This window comes from Schistocerca piceifrons, chromosome 8, assembly GCF_021461385.2.
Source record: "Schistocerca piceifrons isolate TAMUIC-IGC-003096 chromosome 8, iqSchPice1.1, whole genome shotgun sequence".
NCBI lineage: Eukaryota > Metazoa > Arthropoda > Insecta > Orthoptera > Acrididae > Schistocerca > Schistocerca piceifrons.
In genome coordinates, this window is record NC_060145.1 from 418,182,211 (window position 1) to 418,204,959 (window position 22,749).

General features: G+C 41.3%; 1 protein-coding gene across 1 annotated transcript in view; it reads right to left on the reverse strand.

Moving 5' to 3' along the window:
- Window positions 1–22,749, reverse strand: part of LOC124711193 (N-alpha-acetyltransferase 25, NatB auxiliary subunit) — an 84,814-nt gene that overhangs the window by 23,568 nt on the left and 38,497 nt on the right. The window contains exons 10-14 of the mRNA XM_047241122.1: window positions 22,480–22,652; window positions 21,555–21,724; window positions 16,438–16,605; window positions 8,419–8,525; window positions 7,815–8,160 (exon numbers count right to left, since the gene is read on the reverse strand). Coding sequence (XP_047097078.1) covers window positions 7,815–8,160; window positions 8,419–8,525; window positions 16,438–16,605; window positions 21,555–21,724; window positions 22,480–22,652 — 964 coding nt within the window. The remainder of the gene's footprint in view (window positions 1–7,814; window positions 8,161–8,418; window positions 8,526–16,437; window positions 16,606–21,554; window positions 21,725–22,479; window positions 22,653–22,749) is intronic.

Consider the following 22,749-nt stretch of genomic DNA (forward strand, 5'->3'; position numbering starts at 1 on the left):
ATACAAGTCAAACGGAGATGTCCTCCTTTAAGACCTGGAGGAGAACAAGTAAAGAGTCACAGAGTTATTAAACTTTGAAATCACCCACTCTGTACAAAAATAAAATAAATGCATTTGATATTTCACACACTTTGTGTTTTTCTCCTCCCATTTTTTCTGTGGTGTCACCGCCAGACACCACACTTGCTAGGTGGTAGCCTTTAAATCGGCCGCGGTCCGTTAGTATACGTCGGACCCGCGTGTCACCACTGTCAGTGATTGCAGACTGAGCGCCGCCACACGGCAGGTCTAGAGAGACTTCCTAGCACTCGCCCCAGTTGTACAGCCGACTTTGCTAGCGATGGTTCACTGCCTACTTACGGTCTCATTTGCCGAGATGATAGTTTAGCACAGCCTTCAGCTACGTCATTTGCTACGACCTAGCAAGGCGCCATTATCAGTTACTATTGATATTGTGAATCATGTACCGCCATACCAATGTTCATCATTAATGGATTAAAGTTAAGTATTCCACCAGCTACGGCCGTTTTTCTAAATTCTAATTTCCTTGTCCTGTTCCAGACCTCTCGCCAGCCTGCGTGAGCTAAAATGCGTGCATTTCGGCCTCCTTTAGTAAAACGGTGTTGGCTCTCTTGCCAACCACAACATTGGCGATGAGGCAAAACCACGTTCTTATGATATTGCCCTGATTTACTTCTGTAATGGCTTCGCCACAATCTCCAGACATACTGTCCGAATTTTATCGCTTACAGAATCAGCAGACGCAGGCCTTACTGGATGCCCTTGGACAGCTCGTCCAGGGTCAACGTGCGATGCAAAATGATGCAGCAGCAGCTGCTCCACCGCTAACGCAGCCACAACACGCAGCTGCACCAACTTTTTGACCTTTTGATGCTGCACTGGAAAGCTGGACGGAGTGGTCACACCAATTTGGATTCCACCTCGCTGCCTACAGAATTCAAGGTAACGAGTGGCGGCCGTTTTTGCTATCATCAGTCGGGGTGAACACGTACCATGTGATAATCAAATTATTTCCCCAACGCAACGTTGCAACTCTGTCCTACGAAGAAATTTTGTCTGTATTAGATGCATATTTCAAAGAATCAGTCAATGTAGTTGCGAAATGGTATACCTTCTTTCGTACAAAATGTACGGCAGGTCAGACTAATCGGGAGTGGGTTGCAACCTTGCAAGGCCTTTTGAGTGTCAATGTGGACTCCCTTATTCAGATACTATGGTACGTGATGCAATTGCACAGAACGTTTCTGATGTTCGTATAAGGGAACAGATTTTGTGACTAGTCAATCCCTCTCTTTAACAAGTGATGGACGTATTGGATCGGCAGGACACACTTGACTTTGCTCAGGAATCATTTGAAACTTCACCAGCCGTGTGTCAGGTTAACTGGCCCGCCGGGCGAGCTGCACGGAGCAGTAAACAGCCCTCGCGCCCGGCCGTGCCGCTGCTGCCAGGCTCTCAGCCACGTGTGCCGCGCAGGCAAGCAAATGCAGTGCTCAAATCCTGCCCGCGGTGCGCTACTAGACATTCGCTTGAGAATTGCCCGTCACGCCAAGCTATTTGCTTTTATTGTAATAAAAAAGGACATGTTCAGAGTGTTTGCCAGAAAAAGCTCAGATCAGAAACTCACATACATTCCAGGCCCTTTGCTTTGCGCCGGATTCGAACCAAAGATACTCAGGCTCGTGAAACTTCGCCCATGGAAATTCATGTAGTTCATTCCACTCCGCTCAGTGCCACTCTCTCTAACAGTGACTGTGTTCGTCCCACAAATAGTGTGCGTCGACATTGCCGGAAATCCCGTCAAGTCACAAGTGATTATGTACCAGTGTCAGTTCACATTGCATGAGACAGTTGCTCTTGTCGTCAGCAAGACAATAAACTTTTTGTAGACTTGGACATTAATGGCAAAGTGATACCATTCCAGCTCGATACCGGAGCTGCAGTTTCACTGATCAATCAAGACACGTACAAACAGCTGGGCACACCTCCGTTGCATGCCGTAAATGTTAAGTTAACTAGTAATTCAGATCAAGATATCCCTGTGTTAGGACAGTGCAGCCTTCTTGCAACATACAAAGGACAAACAAAACTTTTGTCATTTTACGCCCTTTGTTCTTCTTCTGCAGTAAACTTGTTTGGTTTCGATTTATTTCAGTTGTTTAACTTGTCTATAGTAAACCAGGTCCTACCAGTGAACCAAACTGTGCCTTCCGACAGTGTTTCTCGTCTATGTGAAGAATTTGCAGACATTTTTGCACCGGGCCTCGGTTGCGCTAAGAACTATAAAGCACATTTGGAACTGAAAGTAAATGCGCAACTGAAATTTTTCAGAGCGCGCAATGTTCCCCATGCTTTGCTTGATGAGGTCACAAAAACATTACACGATTTGGAATCACAAGGTGTAATTGAACGTGTGCAGGCTTCTCACTGGGCATCACCCTTAGTAATTTTGCCAAAACCTTCCGGAAAATTGAGACTTTGTGTGGACTTCAAGGCAACAGTGAATCCACAACTAGTGACTGCAACTTTTCCTTTACCCTGCCCGGAAGATCTTTTTGACAAACTGTGCCCGGGTAAATATTTTTCGAAGTTGGATCTCGCAGATGCGTACTTGCAAATACCGGTGGACGAAGAATCCCAGCGCATTTTGGTGGTTAACACACATCTTGGGTTGTATCAATTCAAACGACTGCCATTCGGGAGTGCATCCGCCCCTGCATTGTTTCAGCAATATCTACAAACTGTGCGTCGGTCCCTACTGCAGCAAATTATCTGGACGATATTGTGATCTCCGGAAAGACGGAAGAAGAACATTTGGCCAATCTCAGAACATTATTTCAGGTCTTGCGACAAAATGGTATTCGATTGCGGAAGGACAAATGTGTGTTTTTTGCTCGTGATTTGCCATACCTGGGACATGTACTCAATGCCCAAGGCATACATCCCAGTCCCACGCACCTTCGTGCCATACAAGACTTGCCTTCGCCACAGAATTTGAAGCAGCTACAGAGTGTGTCGGGAAAAATAAATTACTATAACAGATATGTTCCACATGCCTCTTCAATTTCAGCTCCGCTTCATCGCTTACGCCGCAAAGGTGTTCCGTTCGTCTTGACGACGGAATGCGAACGCGCCTTTCGCCAGTTGAAACCGGCGTTGCTTTGCAATACTTGCCTTACGCCATTCGATCCCCAGAAGCCCCTTTTGTTGATGGTGGATGCATCGGATTTCGGGATCGGTGCTGTGCTTGCGCACAAAGATGGATCGCACAACCGCCCTATTGCCTTTGCGTCCAAATTGCCCTCGTCTGCGCAACGAAATTATTCACAGATCGAGGAAGAAGCACTGGCTCTCATATTTGGTGTTACAAAGTTTCATGATTTCTTGTATGGTCGTCACTTTACCATAATCACAAACCACAAACCTTTGACATCGCTTTTTCATCCAACCAAGCCTGTACCTCCACGTACAGTGCAGAAATTCATTCGCTGGTCTATTTCCCTCTCGCAGTACCGCTACGATATCTTGTATCGGTCCACTGCTAAGCACGGAATCGCCGATGCATTGTCCCGCTTGCCTGTTGCTGAGGATAGGGCATTCGATTCCTCCGAACTTGCTTGCATGTTCATTGATGCGGAAACTGATGACATGGTCAAATCGTTTCCGATTGATTTTCGTAGTGTAGCTACAGCCACAGCTGCCGACCCTGACCTTGCTACCGTTCTGCGTTTTGTTGCTACGCAATGACCCTTGTCAAAGTCACGGATCGGGGACCAGTTGGTTCGCCGATTTTTTGCTCACAAGGAGAGACTTTTTGTTCGACGTGGTGTTCTGCTGTTGCGTTCTGATAATGATCAGTCCAGGGTCGTGCTGGTCCATTCTAGAATGCTCGATGGTTGGTTGTGGTAGATTCATTCAGTAATTTTCCTTTTGTTGTCCGGATGTCTTCCACGACGTCACCTGCCACAATCCAAGCGTTATCTGCTACCTTTTGCATTGAAGGTCTTCCACAGACTATTGTTTCCGACAATGGCCCACAATTCATGTCCGCAGAATTTCAGTCATTCTGCAAGGCCAATGGTATTCAACATCTGACGTCCGCACCGTTTTCGCCACAGTCAAATGGTGCCGGTTTTCGCCACAGTCAAACGGTGCCGCTGAACAATTGGTCAGGACTTTCTAGTCACAGATGTTGAAGTTAAAAGAGTCGCATTCTCGGGAGGACGCGTTATTGCTCTTTTTGTCCTCGTATCGCTCTCAGCCCCGAGATGGTCGCTCACCGGCTGAGTTGCTCCACGGTCGCTCTCATCGAACCTTGATGTCTTTGCTACATCCGCCGCATCAGGTTCCTGTGCAGCGTCAGACACCTGTTTTTGCCCCAGGCGACGTTGTTTACTACCGCCAATACCGAGGTTCACGGCGTTGGCTCGAAGGGCACATTCTTCGCTGCCTCGGACGTGCTATGTATCTGGTTTTGGGGCCCTCTGGTGAGGTGCGCCGGCATCTCAACCAGCTGCGCCTCTGTCATCGCATGGGATCTGCCGCTCGCCGTCTGCTTTCAGCGACGGTGCCGTCCGGTCAGCGCCCTGGGGACCCATCTACTGGCTCGCCTCAGCCCCATGTGTTACCAATGCTGCCTTCCATTTTGCCCCATGGTGACGCGCCACCGCCGCCGCTGCCTGTTCTCCCGCCGGCGACGCCCGCAGTGGACGCGTCGCTGCAACCGCCGGGCGCCTCCCTGGGTCACGCTCTGTCGATCACTTCCCGTGACCAGTTGTCCTCCGACATGGAACTCTTGCCCGCTCCGGACCATATGTCATCTTCGCCCGTTGGCTGCCCCGGCCTGATGGAGGTCGACCCTTCGGCCCCTCCTGTCTCTCTGCGGTCGCATACACCGCATGTTGGCGTGCACCCTGGGGCAGGTTTTCAGGCGTTTCCTAGCTCCCTGCAGTCCGAATGGCAGGGTGTGGGTGGCACAGCCTCGCCTGTTGTTAGGCCTCCCCACCTCATTGCATACGTCAACATGGGGTCCTCCCCACGGCGGGCGGAAGCCTTATGCCACAACCGTATGCGATTTCTGGGGGAGGAATGTGGTGTCACCGCCAGACACCACACTTGCTAGGTGTTAGCCTTTAAATCGGCCGCGGTCCGTTAGTATACGTTGGACCCGCGTGTTGCCACTATCAGTGATTGCAGACCGAGTGCCACCACACGGCAGGTCTAGAGAGACTTCCTAGCACTCGCCCCCAGTTGTACAGCCGACTTTGCTAGCGATGATTCACAGACGATAGTTTAGCATAGCCTTCAGCTACATCATTTGCTACGACCTAGCAAGGCACCATTATCAGTTGCTATTGATATTATGAATCATGTACCGTCAAGACCGAAATTCATCATTAATGGATTAAAGTTAAGTATTCCACCAGCTACGTCTGTTTTTCTAAATTCTAATTTCATTGTCCTATTCCAGACCTCATGCCAGCCTGCATGAGCTAAAACGCATGCATTTCGGCCTCCTTTAGTAAAACGGTGTTGGCTCTCTTGCCAACCACAACATTTTCCATGGTCTATATTTCACTTCTTTGCTCAACACAAAGTTTTATAAGCTACTTCACTGTTTCATTAATATATGGGACTAAAAAATCTGCCTCTCAAGCAAATTTTTCTTTGCCTGGATCAATCTGCTTATGTCTCCACATTTCTGTGGACATGTGGTGTAATCTTGATTCCCGGGTCACTAATCGAGTCCTCGCAAAATCTGTTGTTTTTCACCATCTAAAATTCTCTCTCAATCCATAGATGCGAGGAAATTTTTTGGATTTTTTTCTTATTCTTCCTTCCATTATTACCCTCACTGGAACCTTCCTTTCATCTTTTTCTCCTCTTCCGATCACAGCTGGTGGGTTCCTCTCAGCCTGCAATCTGGATGACCAGTTATTCCTTTTAAACCTTCCTCAACCTAACCCTCTTTCCTCCTCAAGGAAGGAACTAACAGTTCTGAAAGATAGGATAGCTTTATTGGCAGTACTACATGTCACCTGCTGAAGAAAAGTACTAGCAAGCGATTTTGTCTGATGATTTCTCATTCTATATACATCCTTTCACTGCATTTCTCCACAGTGCAACTTAGTTTTGACCACAAACCTAGCCTTAAGCAGTTAATTACTTTCTCTGCAACAATTTTCAATACTACATTAGGGTTCTGTACAATTTGTTTCTTTCTGCCATTTTAGATGATTAGTGGGTTTCTATATTCTCCTTCATTTTCGAAATCTTAGTTATCTGTTTAACAATATTTCAATTACTTAATCTCCTTAATTTCCAAAGGCAAAGCACAACATCACAAGCATGCACGATTCATAATGTACCTTTTCAAAATACTTCTTGTGCTTTTGTTTGCACAAAAATGCTATCTCAATTTTTAGCTTGGTACAGTTACTACATCAAATTTAAACTTTATATTTTTCTTTCCTCATAATGATTCTCTTGTTTCTCATCTGAAAAAGTTTCCTAACTATCGAATTACAATTAATGAAACTTTCCATCAAAAATTCCGCTGGTCCAATTCCATCTTGATCTTAAATTAAGTGAAAAGAGGGCTATCTAGAAAGCAGATTATGTTTCCAACTGCAGCAACAATGGACAGAGCTAGTGTGGCCATACTGTTGTCTGAGCATTTGTCCATTTGGTCAGTATGCAGTGGTGCCAATGTGAAGTTCATGCCGTTTCCAGTTATAAATATGCGCAGCAATTGAAAAACGCGCAAGTTGTGAAGCACAGTCAGTAATAAGATTTTTGGTCACAAAAACCATAAACTAATTGAAATTTATCAGAAATTGAGTGAAGTATATGGAAATAAGGAAAGCACTAGCCAAACAAGCACAGTGACTGATGAACTAGTTGCAAAAGTTGGTGAGAAGATTCAAGGAAGCTGTGACAGAACAATACACTGAATAAGGTATTGTCAAATTTTGGAAAACTTTAGAAGAGCAGTTCAAAATAACCACGGAGGAAAGCTGAGCTCAAAAATTTTGTTCTTGCATGACAACAGTTGACCACACAAGGCATATCACACTGGAGAAGTATTCGATGCATGCAAGTGGGAGGTGTTTTCTCATACACCACTGTCCAGATCTTGCCCATCTGTTTCCAACAATGACAACCTGGCCTCCAACACAGCATTTTGATGGCAGGAAACTGTGGGAGGGTGTGAAGTCTCAAGCAACAGAATTCTACAACACTGGAATTTCAAAACTTGTTCACTGCTTTGGTAAGTTCGTAAATTTGTGTGGAGACTATGTTGCAAAATAGTACTTTAAGGGTTGCTTTAAAATGTATAAAACATTTTTCTTTCTTTTTTTTAATACCAATACACAAACTACTTTCTGGATAGCCCTTGCATATCAGGATAAATTGTTTTCTCTCCACAGGAAACTTGAATATATCCTAGACAAGTTGCCAAACTAAATGAAGCAGTAATAAGGCTATGGTTAGCCTTTCACGACAGCTGAAAGGAATACAGCAGTCCTTCAGAATGTACCTCAACAAACTGTATGCCTCTCTGCCCTACAAGTGATAGCCAACTCTTCTCTAATGCAAATTATTTTACCATTACATACACATTGCATCAATTTTAGCATTCATGTTGCAGATCATGCATATAAGTTTACGAAGTTACCACAGCATTCACTGCAGTCATTTCCACTATCTGAAATTTACATAACAATGATAGATCATAAGCACTGCCACAAGAAATGCTGGCAGTGTTTAACAGAAAAATCTATGAAACTGACCATAAGTGTTTTCACTGAACTCCTGTGTTCCAGTTCTGCTTGTAGCTCCATTAGCTCATCTGTGAGAGAAGATAACAGGGTCCTTGAATCACAGTCCAGTTCTCCATTCATGATGTCAGCATTGTTGTTGCTGTTGCTACCACCAATGTTGTTATTGTTGTTCATATGAGCTTTTTGACTGTTGCTTTTATGGTGAGAATTTCCATGATGACCTTGGCAGCAAACATCAGCAGACTGAGGAACTGTTGAAAATGCAGCACCCAGGCACCGCAAAATCAGACTACGAAATTTTAAGAAAGCCTTTTCATCAGCAAACGTCTGCTGCACAATTTCTGGAGACATCTGCCTGTTACACAGAATAAGAAACTGTAGCTGCTGGTACACAATGGTGTGACAATAGAAGTATACAACTTATTCAAATACTTTTACAAATAGAATAAGTTAAGAAACTACAAGCATTGGATACAGAATAAAATTGTAAGTACTCAACACTAATGTAATTGAACTACATGTTTACAAACTTGAGAATTATCCACATAATGAGCAATGAAACTCTCACTTAACTTAACCATAAAAACTAAGACTGCTGCTACAAAATACAAACCTTGAAACAGGCTCCCATGACAGCATCACAGTCAAGTCACGATTATCTTGTAAACTGTTCCAATCTATTTTGTCTTTTGCTGGATTTATCTCCATTGCTGTTACAAACTGCAAACAGACACACATGAAAAGCATAAAGTGTTGACTATTAGTAAACGAAACAAATTCATTATAAACATTCATTATGGCCTTCATCTGTTGACTATATTTACATAATCTGGCATGAGTACTGTGAGAAAACAATAGCAAAATACAGTAATAAACATACTGGGTTGGCACAACTGTAATGTCCAACACACACACACACACACACACACACACACACACACACACACACACACACACACACACACTTTCTTGCATTACATGTGAGGATCATTGCAAAAGGACTACACATTTCTATTTCAGATGTAGTATGAATAGAAGCATATTTCCAGATACACATATCAAAAAAAGTATTGCATCACCTCAGTTCCAAGAGTCCAGAACCTGTACAGAAAATTAGAATAGAGATCAATATAAACACCATTTCTGCCCATTCTGTTGCTAATGAAAACCACACATTGCATGTCCTACCACAATACAGCCAGACCTTCAGAGGTTTACATACTAAAATGTACACTTTCACAGCAGGAAACGTCATGTCCATTATAATTATCCAGGCTGTTATGCTGTGGTCGGTTGATAAATTCTGTGCCAATTCCCAACATTTCGTCCCCGTCTGCGGAGGACATCTTCAAGGGAGTCTGTAGATCGATGGAAGGTCCAACACATCCACTGGCTCACTACTGACTGCCGCTAAATTCCATGTCCGTGCGCTCCCGCACCGAGGTGTGATGTCACGTGTTTTGAAAATGTCACTGCAATTGGACACTGTCCGCTGCCGTCGACCGCCGTTGCCATCACCCAGTAGTGGACGGGTGGTACACATCTTCAACACCAGTATCCATACACCATTTAATTTCACGCCCTCCTCCTCTCGATTGAAATTATTAGGGTGTTTGGCGATTTCGATTGCCTCCCTGTAGAGCCTTTCTTAATATCCACTTGTGGTCGCTAGTACTTGCGTCTCCTCGAAACGAATATGATGGTTACCTGGCTGGAGATAATGCTCCCCAACAGCTGATCGTTCCGTTTCTCCTCTTCTACAATTGCCCTTGTGCTCTTCCAAGCGTTTTGAAACAGTTCTTTTAGTGGTACCCACTTAAACATCTTCACAGCTGCATGGGATCCTATACACTTCAGTTTTTTCCAATATCTTGCAAGCGTCCTTGGCAGGCTTAAGGTATTCCTGTATCTTCCTGGTGGGCTTGTAAATTACGATAATATTCCGCTTCGTCAAGATCCTCCCTATTCTTTCTGTTACATTTTTAACAAACAGCAGGAAAACCTTAGATTTTGCAGTAGCCTGTATGTCTCTATGACTTCTGCGTGGCTGTCTCAACGCACGTTTTATTTCAGCGGATGAATATCCATTCTTCAATAGTGCATTGTGGAGATGTTCCATCTCAGTGTCGAGCAACTCAGGTTCACACATATTTCTCTCTCTGTCCGCTAACGTCTTGATAACACCCTGCTTCTGTTGTGGGTGGTGGTTTGAATCCTGGTGCAAGTAACGGTCCGTGTGTCTGGGTTTGTGGTATACTGAGTGGCCCAAACTACCATTACCATTTTCATTTCTAAAGACAAGCACATCGAGGAAATATAATTTGCCGTCTACCTCCTCCTCCATTGTTAACTGAATTCTTGAGTTATACTATTCAGATGTTCCTGGAACCACCTTAGTTCCTCCCTGCTATGTCTCCACAGCACAAATATGTCATCCATGTATCGGAATCCTACATTTCGTTTTTTTTGTTGGCCTGTTTTCGAATTTCTCCATAAAGAAGTTTGCAATTATGGGACTTAGGGGGCTTCCCACAGCCACGCCAACCGTTTGTTCATAAAACTGTTCATTCCACTTGAAGTATGAGGTCATCAAACAACACTTAAACAGTTCTGAAATATCGTCAGGAAAAATTCGATCCAGCTGTTCCAATACATCATTAAGTGGAACCATGGTAAACAACGATACCACATAGAATCTGACCAATATGTCCTCCGGCTGGACCACTATGCCATTCAATCTGCTGATGAAATGTGTCAAATTCTTTATATAAGAGGCCAAACGGCCCACATGTGGTTTTAACAGCATACTCAAAAACTTGGCTAACGAGTAGGCGGGCGAACCAATGGCGCTTAGTATCGGTCTTAACGGCACATTTTCTTTATGAATTTTGGGCAATCCATAAAGCCTCGGTGGTAGCGCAACTGAACTGCAGAGACCATTCTGTACATTCTCTTCAATGGAGGACTTTTTTATTAACCGTGACATAATTCTAAGAACGTTATTAGTGGGGTCCCTATTCAGCTTCCTATATGCTTGCGGATCCAGTAGATCAGTAATTTTACTCTGATAGACTTCAGAGATATGCTATACACGTCGGTACCTGTAATAGCTAGTAGCACATTCTCTTGTATTGGTGCATGCCTGTATTCATCGTGGCATACTATCCACAAGTTCATCAAGGCACTGTTGGTCCAGATTGTCTTACACCTCAACAGTGATTCAGCGTAGATCCCTCAGAGTGGTTAGCGGGTCATGTCATCCATAAACAGCCCTTTTCAATCTATTCCAGGCATGTTTGATAGGGTTCATGTTAGGAGAACATGCTGGCCACTATAGTTGAGCGATGTTGTTATCCTGAAGGAAGTCATTCACAAGATGTGCATGATAGGGGTTTGAACTGTCATCCATGAAGACAAATTCCTCGCCAATATGCTGCTGATATGGTTGCATTATCACATATCATACAACCGTTACGGCACCTTCCATTACCACCAGTGATGTACGTCGGTCCCACATAATGCCAGCCAAAAATAGCATGGAATCCACACCTTGCTGCACCCGCTGGACAGTGTGTCTAAGGCGTTCAGCCTCACCGGGTTGCCTCCAAACACATCTCTGACGATTGTCTGGTTGAAGGCATGTGTGACATTCATTGATGAAGAAAACATGATGCCAATCCTGAGCGGTCCATTCAGCATTTTGTTGGGCCCATCTGTACCGCGCTACACGGTGTCATGGTTGCAAAGACGGACCTCGCCATGGAAGTCGGGAGTGATGCTGCACATCATGCAGCCTATTGTGCACAGTTTCAAGTCATAACACGATGTCCTGTGGCTGCACAAAAGCATTATTCAACATGGTGGTGTTGCTGTCAGGACTCCTCGGAACCATACTCCACAGGTAGCGATCATCCACTGCAGTAGTAGCCCTTGGGCGGCCTGAGTGAGGCATGTCATTGACAGTTCCTGTCTCTCTGTATCTCCTCCAAGTCTGAACAACATCACTTTGGTTCACTGCAGATGCCTGCACACTTCCCTTGTTGAGAGCCCTTCCTGGCACAAAGTAACAATTCGGACGCGATCGAACCGTAGTAGTGACCGTCTAGGCATGGTTGAACTACAGACAAAATGAGTCGTGTACCTCCTTCCTGGTGGAATGACTGGAACAGATCAGCTGTCAGACCCCCTCTGTCTAATAGGCACAGCTAATGCATGGTTGTTTACATCTTTGGGTGGGTTTGGGACTGATGACCTCGGAAGTTAAGTCCCATAGTGCTCAGAGCCATTTGGGTGGGTTTAGTGACCTCTCTGGACAGCCAAAGGGACTGTTTCTGTGATACAATATTCACAGATAACATGTATCTTCAGGAGTTCTGGGAACCGGGGCGATGCAAAACTTTTTTTGATGTGTGTGTATCCCAATTTACTTCATTTCCCTATGCAAGAATTGCCGCAGCAGTTCATCAAAACAGCTGCCGCACTAAATTTCAATACATCATCAGGTGGCAAGAGTTCTGGTGATGTAGGAAATAAATAGTGGGGATATAATCATCAGCAAAGGGAGAATAATGTTTGTGGGAATAATGTGGCCGGCTATAATACAGCAAGACAGTCAATGGATGCACAGATTATCTGGTGAAGATAAGCACAGCTGCAGTCAGGATTCTGTGTGTACCAGAATACCACAGACAGCCTACACGTAACATGTACAACATGACGATATGGTTTGGAAGATAAAAATGACTGTCAAAGAATTGCCAGGTGTACTGAGAATAGGTGTAGCAAGTGTGTGATAAGTGGAAAATACCACGGTTTTTGTTCTTATTCTATTTTTTTAGTTTTGAAAACATTTTATGCAGAAATAACTACAAGAAACCATGGCAACTCTGACTAAATTTAAAGCCCAGCAATATGAATTTGATCTTATCAGGGGGTACAGGTTTCACTACAGCATGACAATGTGAGGCCCCTTATCTGCCAAACTCCTTGATCAACAAAATGGGACTGAAAGTAACACCTACTTGCAGCGTTCTTTTCTAGCTCTGTAAAGGTTAGTTCTTTGAAAGGTTCACAGAATCTCTTTGCATGAAGAAGGGGATCATGCCTACTGACAGCTACTAAACAGTTTAATTTTAGAGATTCTGTGAAGTTATATTTTGACCTAAAACACATATCAATGTCATGCACAAATAGCTAAACCACACAGAAGAAACAACAAATTTGTGGGGAAAAAGCCCTTATGTTATTCTTTATAAATAATATTTGTAGATGAAATCAATACTACCTGCTTAATGAAAACAGCTTGGCATACAAAAATTCTAATTAAATATGTTTCTAGTATTCTTTTATTTTTGTGCTAGGGTGAGGGACAGGACATCAATACTGAAATTATTAGACACTGGCTTCTAATTCAGTTTTGAAAAATATATAGAATGATATCAAGAGTCCCCTGTGGAGAAGGAACATCCCAGCATATGATAGCTAGGATTCATGAAAACAATACCAATCTCGAGTCAGAATGGCCAAAAACCACCATCCCAAATAAGCTCCCTGCATTCTATTGTTGTGGTACACTTGGTATTTCTTCAAACAGAGAACAACTGGATTCAGATGAAGTCTGCAGATACATTTGTGACAGGAGGGATCCACACACATAAAGAGATATGCAGCAACTTATCATTTTTGTTATGACTACATCACAGAACAAATCATAGGATAATGAAGAATGATCACAGTAAACACATTGGTCATCACAATCAAAGTGAAAGAAGTTACTCAATTCCACAGATCATTGCTTGATAAATTGTAATGATGGGGAACAAGCCATTTTCATCCGCATTGAAAATTAATTCATAAATATGACTACACGCTGAACAATTATTTATTAAACAATAATAATTATTATTATTATATTATTATTATTATTACTATTAAATATACAGATATGTGAGTTAGTAATTCCTACCCACCGCCCTTTATGCAGCGTAATAATAGAAATTCTTCTTAGGAATAGTAGGATTTGTCAAGGACGAAGTTTTTCAGTTTGTTTTCAAATTTTACTTTGTAGTCAGACTGGCATTTTATATCACCGGGTAAGTTATCAAAAATTTTAGTTGGGGCACTGTGCACCCCTTCTTGTGCTAAAGCAATAAATGTAGTATTTTCTTGTAGTTTTGTAAGAAGTACGTGTCGTCATTCCCTTTGAACTACAATGGATTACTTACGACATACTTCACATGGATCTAAATATACTGTGAAGCGCTATGGGTGAGTTTCACTGAGTTCCCTGCTTAGTTCCCCACTAGTTACTGAAGCGAAATTCCAACCCGCAGTCTACATATACCACTCCCTCTTTGACTATCCTAGGGCAACATCCTCACTTATCACACATTGCAATACAGATTACACACTTAAAAACAAAATCAAATCACACTTTACATTACACCAATTTTCGTTATTTACGGGCCACAAAATTTAGGCCTACAGGTTATTGCTTCAGGTTTATGATATAATGTAAAAAGTCAATTATTTCCACTTACAAGAAGAATTCAGCTCTCACTTAACTGCAGTATCTGTTAATTAACTTACAATGTGACAAAACTCATGGGATAGCAATATGCACATATACAGATGGCAGTAATATTGTGTACACAATGTATAAAAGGCCAGTGCATTGGTGGAGCTATCATTTGTACTCAGGTGATTCATGTGAAAAGGTTTCTGATGTGATTATGGCTGCACAATAGTAATTAAAGACTTTGAACATGGAATGAGAGTTGGAGGTAGGCAATGGGATGTTCTATTCCAGAAATCATTAGGGAATTCAATATTCTGAGATCTACAGTATCAAGAATGTGCCAAGAATGCCAAATTTCGGGCATTACCTCTCACCAAGGACAAAGCAGTGGCCAAAGGCTTTCACCTAACGAACAACAGAATTGGTGTTTGCACAGTGTCATCAGTGTTAACAGACAAGCAACACTCCACGAAATAACTGCTGAAAGCAATGTGGGACATACGATGAATGTAGCTGTTAGGACTGTGCAGTGAAACTTGACATCAACGGGCTATGGCAGCATATGAACAACGCGAGTGCCTTTGCGAACAGCATGTCATCGCATGATGTGCCTCTCCTGGGCTTGGACCATAGACAACTGGAAGATCATGGCCTAATCAGATGAGTCCTGATTTTAGTTGGTAAGATCTGACAGTAAGGACAGAGTGGGGTGCAGGCCCCATGAAGCCATGGACCCAGGTTGTCAACAAAGCTCTGTGAAAACTGGTGGTGGCTCCATAATGGTGTGGGCTGTGTTTACATGGAGTGGACAGGGTCCTCCATAAAGTTTGCCTACTTTGAGACCATTTGCAGCCATTCTTCATGGAGGCCGCGTTTCCAAACAACAATGGAATTTTTATGGATGACAGTGTGCCACATCATTGGATGACAACTATTCATGACACGTTTGAAGAATATTCTGGACAATTCAAGCAATTTGGCAACCCAGATTGCCTGACATGAATCCTATTGAACGTTTATGAGACATATTTGACAGTTCAGTTCGGGCACAAAATCCTGCACAGGCTAGATTTCCGCAATTATAGATGGCTATAGGGACAGCATGGCTCAATATTTCTAATATTTTTGCAAGGGACTTCCAACGACTTGTTCAGTCCATGATACACTGAGCTGCTGTACTACACCAGGCAAAGTGAGGTCCGGGACAATATTAGGAGGTATCCTATGACTGTTGTCACCTCAGTGTATTCAAATCGAATGTAACTTTAACATATGCAAACTGTATATAAACAAAGTATTAATGCAAAAGTTTCTAAATGAAACAGCTTACGAGTTACACTATTTTCCAGAAATACACACTTCATAATGAATAGACACGATCTACTTAAATTGCTGGAAGGAAAAACACAACTACCAAATTGTATTCTCTAAGTTACCAGTGTCAAAATGCAAACAAAAATACGACTACAACTTGACATTATGGTTTTTTTGGGTTTTCTGGAATAAGACAACAGAAACTGATACCTTTAATAAAAAGTGTAGAAATACACTAATACACATATTTGATGAGTAATTTGTACTAAACTAACAGTTATTACTATCGATATAACTTATCTTCACAAGAGTGCAGAAAATCGCACATGAGCAAAAATGCTTTGTGGACTGGTACTGGAAGCAAAACATGACAAAAATTATACAAATTTAAGAAAAAACAAAGAAGAAAAGGATAATGTCAACATCCTCCCCGCACCCTCTGTTCTTAAAACGTCCTTTGATCCATTACTTCCTATATTCTCAAGCCTAAACAATCTTTCACCCTCCTCTTTCAAGTCATTCAGACTTAATTTCCAAATTCTCATACAAATCACCATTACATTTGTGTCTGGTGAGGGAGGCACTTACCATAGCCATAAATGAGTATGTGCTCTCTGACCATCAATACAACCTTCTTCTCTCAAATAACTGTACATTAAACACCAGAGGATATAATTATTTGCTCTTCTATACTGACCCCTATATCTCACCACAACTCCATTCTTTTATAAATATTTGAAGGAAAACAAAATTAATTAATATTTTCATTAAATAACACATTTTGTTTTATTGTATACTTACAACTGATGTCTGAGCATGCGATCTACAACTCATAAGCTCAAGTAGCTTTTGTTCCACTGAGATAATTGCATAGTGAATTGAATTGTTCAGTCGTTCCCTAAACTCAACAAACTCCTCAATCTTTAAGAATGAGCCAAACTTGTAAGAGAAGGTCAGGTGGTCCACACTCTGAAAGAAATCAATGTGTCATAAAAGACTAGAGCAGATGATACAACATAGCATTTTAAATGCAGTTGATACTGTTACCGGGAAAGTAAAAAAAAGTTCTCTTGTAAATAGTCAAAACCACCAGTATTATTTTTCCCAATAGTTGCTTAAACAAATATTTGAAAACATTATATAATATGAGACTATGTAGACTACATCCACTTGGAAATAACTATGTTATGGTTCATAACACATTGCTGCATTTTTCATCTTACCCATAACAACTAGAATTCCTTTCACCTTAATTATTACTTAAAATTAGGGCTGGATTAAACTATTAATTACAAGTAACAAGTTGTTCTAGCTACAACCAGATAAAAGGTTCCAAAATCCATTAATTGTTTCCATGCAAACTGAACAGTACGCTGGAACTAGTAGTACACACTGACGGAACAAAATCGCAACAACAAAAAAATAATTAATGAAGAGTAATGAAATTTCAGGAATACATTTGTCTTGGTAACATATTTAGGTGATTAACATTTGCAAGATCACAGGTTAATGTAAGCATGAGATTAGCCATTGCAAATGTGAAATGTTGGTGCATTAATAACCGGTGTAGCCAACTAGAATGTTGAATGCAAGCATGCAAACTTGCATGCTTTGTGTTGTACATTTGTTGGATGGAGTTCCATGCCTGTTGCACTTTTTCAGTCAATACAGAGATGGTTAATGCCATTTGTGACGTTGGAGTTATCATCTGATGATGTTCCATATGTTTTCAATCGAAGACAGATCTGGTGATTGAGCACATCCAGTCAATATGTTGACACTGTAGAGCATGTCTGTTACAACAGAGATAGAGCATTATCCTATTAGGAAACACCCCTGAAATGCTGTTCATGAATGGTAGCATAACAGGTCGAATCACCTGCCTGACTTAAAATTTCCAGTTAGGTTGCATGAGATAATTGTAGGTCCAGTGTGTCTAGCATGCAGACAAGTTGGCTAGAGGCCCTCAACTGTCCTCCTCCTAATCTATTCTATGGATATCTGCGAGTATGTGAACAAAGTGATTTAAAATGGAACAACAACATAAAAGTAATTGCATGTAAGGCAGAAGCCAGACTGATACTCCCTAGAAGAGTCTTCAGGCAGTGTAGTCCTCCCATAAAGGAGGTAGCTTACAAAACCATAGTTTGACAAATAGTTTAATACTGTTCATTAGTCTGGAGTCTGTACCAGACAGAACTGATATAGGAAGTAGAGAAGATCCAGGGAAGAGCAGCACATTTTGTTACAGATTCTTGTAGTAATTGCAAAAGCCTCATGGAAACGCACATCAAACTCCAGTGAGAGACACTGCAGGAGAGGAGTTCTTCATCATGATGGGGCTTACTATTAAAATTCTGGGAGCGTATGTTCCTAGAAGAGTCAAACAACATATTGCTTTCCCCTGTGTATATTTCGCAAAACAACCACAAAGGTAAAATTACAGATATTTGAGCTAACAGAGAGGCTTACCAGCAATTGTTCTTACCATGAATAAATTGTGACTAGGACAAGAGAAGGGGAAAGTGACAATGGTACACAGAGTATCCTCCACCACACACTACAAGGTGGCTTGCTGAGTGTGGATGTGGATGGTGGATAAAGTAATTATAGGTTCAGAATACAAATCCCCTACTCTGATGAACCATGGCACTCACGGCCAATGGGGTGACTTGCAAACCTCAGCAATACAGATAGTCATACTGTAGTGCTGCCACAACCGGGGGTGAGGGGTGGTGGTGGTGGTGGTGGTTATATCTGTTGAGAGACCAGACAAACATGTGGTTCCTGAAGGAGGTCAGTGTCCTTTTGAGTAGTTGCAGGGGCAACGGTCTGGATGACTGACTAATCTGGCCTAGTAACATAACCAAAATGGTCTTAGTGTTCTGGTACTGTGAATCGCTGGAAGCAAGAGGAAACCACAGCTGTAATTTTTCCCAAGGGCAAGCAGCTCTGCTGTATGATTAACTGGTGGTGTCCTCTTGGGTAAAATATTCCATTTGGATCCCCAGGTGAGGTCCACTCAGGGAATGTAGTCATCAAGAGAAACAAAACTGACATCCTACAGATCGAAGCACGGGATGTTAGAGTCCTTAATCACGCAAGAAGGTTAGAAAATTTAAAAAGGGAAATGGACAGGTTGGAGTTAGATACAGAGGAGATTAGTGAAGTTTAGTGGCAAGAGAAACATGACTTCCAGTCAGATGAATTGACGGTTATGGATACAAGGTCAAACAGGGGTAATGCAGGAGATGGTTTAATAATGAACAGGAAAATAAAAATACTGATAAGCTACTATGAACAGCATAGTGATTAAGACACAAAGCCAATACCTACCACACTAGTACAAGCTTATACATCAACTAGCTCTGCAGATGGTGAAGAGACTGAAGAAATATATGATCAGATGAAAGAAAAGAAATTAGTCAAACATTTAATGGAGACAAAAATTTAATTGTGTTGGTGGACTGGAATTCAATAATAGTAAAAGGAAGAACAGAAAGAAAGGAAAAATAGTCGGTGAATATGGACTGGGGGAAAGGAATGAAAGAGGAAGCCACCTGCTAGAATTTTGTACCTGGAGACACCGGAATGTTTCAGACTGATTATCTAATGGAAAGACAAAACATTTTGGAACTAGATTTTAAATTGTAAGGCATTTCCAGGGGCAGATGTGGACTCTTGACCACAATTTATTGCTTAATGAACTGCAGATTAAAATTGAAGAAATTGCCAAATGTAGAAAATTAAGGAGATGGGACCTGGATAAGTTGAAAGAACCAAAGGTTGTTGAGAGTTCCAGACGGAGCATTTGCCACTGGTTGACTAGAACTGGGAAAAGGAATACAGTAGAAGATAAATGAGTACCTGTAAAAGCTGAAATAGTGAAGGCAGCAGATCAAATAAGTAAAAAGATAAGGTCCAGCAGATATCATAAGGTGTTAGAGGTGATACTGAATGTAACGGAGGAAAGAAGAAAATATAAAAATGCAGGAAATGAAGCAGGTGAAAGGGAATTCAAACAGTTAAAAATGAGACTGACAGGAAGTGCAAAATGGCTAAACAGGAACGGAAAGAGGACATACACAAGGATTTAGAAGTATATTTCACTAAAGGAAAGATAAATACTGCCTACAATAAAATTAAAGAGGTCTTTGGAGAAAAGAGAAACAGCTATATAAATATCAAGAGCTCATATGGAAAACCTGCCCTAAGCAAAGAAGGGAAAGTAGAAAGGTGGAAGGAGTATACAGAGGGTCTGTACAAAGGAGATGAACTTGAAAGCAATATTACAGAAATGGAAGACAATGTAAATAAAGATGACAAGGGAGATATGATACTGTGAGAATAATTTGACAGAGTACTGAAAGACCTAAGTAGAAACAAGGCCCCAGGAGTGCACAACAATCTGTTAGAACTACTTATAGCCTTGGGAGAGCAAGTTATGATAAAGATACTCCATCTGGTGTGCAAGACATATGAGACATGCGAAATATTCTCCGACTTTAAGAAGAATGTAATAATTCCAATTTCAAAGAAAGTAGTTGCTGACGGGTACGAAAATTACCAAACTATCAGTTCAATAAGTCATGGTTGCCAATAACTAACACAAATTCTTTACATAAGACTGGAAAAACTGGTAGAACCCAACCTAAGGGAAGACCAGTTTGAATTTTGAAGAAATGTAGGAACACATGACAATACTGACCCTATGACTTACCTTAGAAGATACGTTAAGAAAAGACAAACGTATGTTTATAGCATTTGTAGAGGTAAAGTTTTTGATAATGTTGACTGGACTACGCTCTTTGAAATTCTGATGGTAGTAAGGGTAAAATGCAGAGAGTGAAGGGCTATTTACAACTCTTACAGAAACCAGATGGCAGTTATAACAATCGAGGGGCATGACAGAGGGGCAATGGCTGAGAAGAGAGTGAGACAGGTTGTAGCCTATACGTGTCATTAATCTCATAGATTGAGCAAGCAGTAAAGGAAAAGAAAGAATAATTTGAAGTAGAAATTAAAATCCATGAAGAAGAAATAAAAACTTTGAGGTCTGCCGAAGACATTGTAATTCTGTCAGAGACAGTAAAGGATCTGGAAGAGCAGCTGAACAGAATGAACAGTGTGTTGAAAGGAGGATATAAGATGAACATCAACATAAGCAAAACGAAAGTAATGGAATGCAGTCGAATTAAATCATGTGATGCTGAGGGAATAAGATTACGTAATGAGACACTGAAAGTAATAGATGAAATTTGCTATTTGAGCAGCAAAATAACTGATAATGGCTGAAGTTGAGAGTATGTAAAATGTAGACTGCTAATGGCATGAAAAGATTTTCTGAAAATATTTGTTAACATTGGATATAAATTTAAGGAGGTCTCTTCTGAAGGTTTTTGTCTGGACCGTAGCCATTATGGAAGTGAAACATGGGTGATACACAGTTCAGACAAGAAGAGAATAGAAGCTTTTGAAATGTGGTGCTACAGAAGAATGCTGAAGAACAGATGGGTAGATCACATAACTAATGAAGAGGCACTGAACAGAATTGGGGAGACAAATCTGGGGTACAACCTGACTAGAAGAAGGGATCAGTTGATAGGACACAGTCCGATACATCAATAGAACATCAATTTAGTACTGGAGGGAAATGGGGGATGTAAAAATTTTAGAGGAAGATCGAGCAATTAATATAGTAAGCAGATTCAGAAGGATGAAGGTTGCAGTAGTTATTCAGAGATGAGCAGGCTTGCACAAGACAGAGTAGCATGGTTAGCTTCATCAAACCAATCTTTAGACTGAAGACTGCCACATCAACAGAATAAAATCCCAGAAGTAATGACTGCAGTTATAAGAAAACTTCTGTCACCTTTTTTAATTCATACAAGTAATGTTTTGTGAACATTTTAACTTACATCTTTGTAATTACCGCTGAAAAATTTCAGTGTATTTTCATACAAGGTGCTGGCAGCTGTTAACTGACCAGCAGTGTAGAGGTGGCAACAGTGTAGATAACCCAGGGAATCCAACTGCATATGCTTGATATCCAATAGATCATATATTTGCTGTGCAGCTGCTCCTGCACCTAGAAACACAGATGTCAATTAAAGACAAGTAAACACTTGAATTTACAAAAGATTATACTGAGTTCAGAACTTTCTTAGTGGGATAATTTTGTGGCACTTATGAAATAATAATGTACTGTTCACAATGTGCATATTTTCTGCAAATAAAAGTAATATGTAACCGTTTAAACTGCACTAAATCTAGAACTGGACACACACACACACACACACACACACACACACACACACACACACACACACACACACACACACAAGCCAGCCTTCCAAAACTCCAGTGTGAGTGCACAATTGAGTGAAATCAAGTTTTACACCACAGAATACATAGTAAATGTGCTACAGCCAATAGATTCATCAGATATGAAACATTGGAAAAAAGAGGATATTGGAAGAGGTTTCTCTGCAAGAGTATTACAGAGCTGGCTCCAAGTTCTGGCAAACAGTTGCACATAAGCTTAATGAATATGAAAGAATCTGGAGTGAGTGTCTTGTATCAAGTGTGAGCTACTGTGTAAAAAGATATTTTTAATGAAAATAAGTTTGGTATGTTTTTAATGCTCCTAACTTAGTCATGTCAATATTCTTTTGTAGACAATTTCTAAACGCAAAAGCTAAAATTAGCTGGCACATTATTTTAAATCTGATTTATATATTTACCTTTCCAGTTCCTTACATTTAGCCAGAAGAGAACACTTTAATACTGTTGTTTCATACACTTAAAGGAATGTAACTTTGCTGTAATATTATCAGAACTCACCTAACATATTATAAAGCTTGACTAGCAACAGTTTGACATGAAAGTTTGATGGGCTTGAGGCAAGGACACACTCCAATAAGTCTAATGCTTCCCTGAGATGAGAGCTGTCATTTGTCACAGTCCACGCTTCATACAGCACATGTGCAGCCAACAGTGCGTATGAATCATTACTCCTAAGAAAAACAATACAAATTCTGCATACAATATGTACACAAACATTTTGAGAATCATACAAAAGCATTATGACTTAGACATCACTCCTAAAATTAC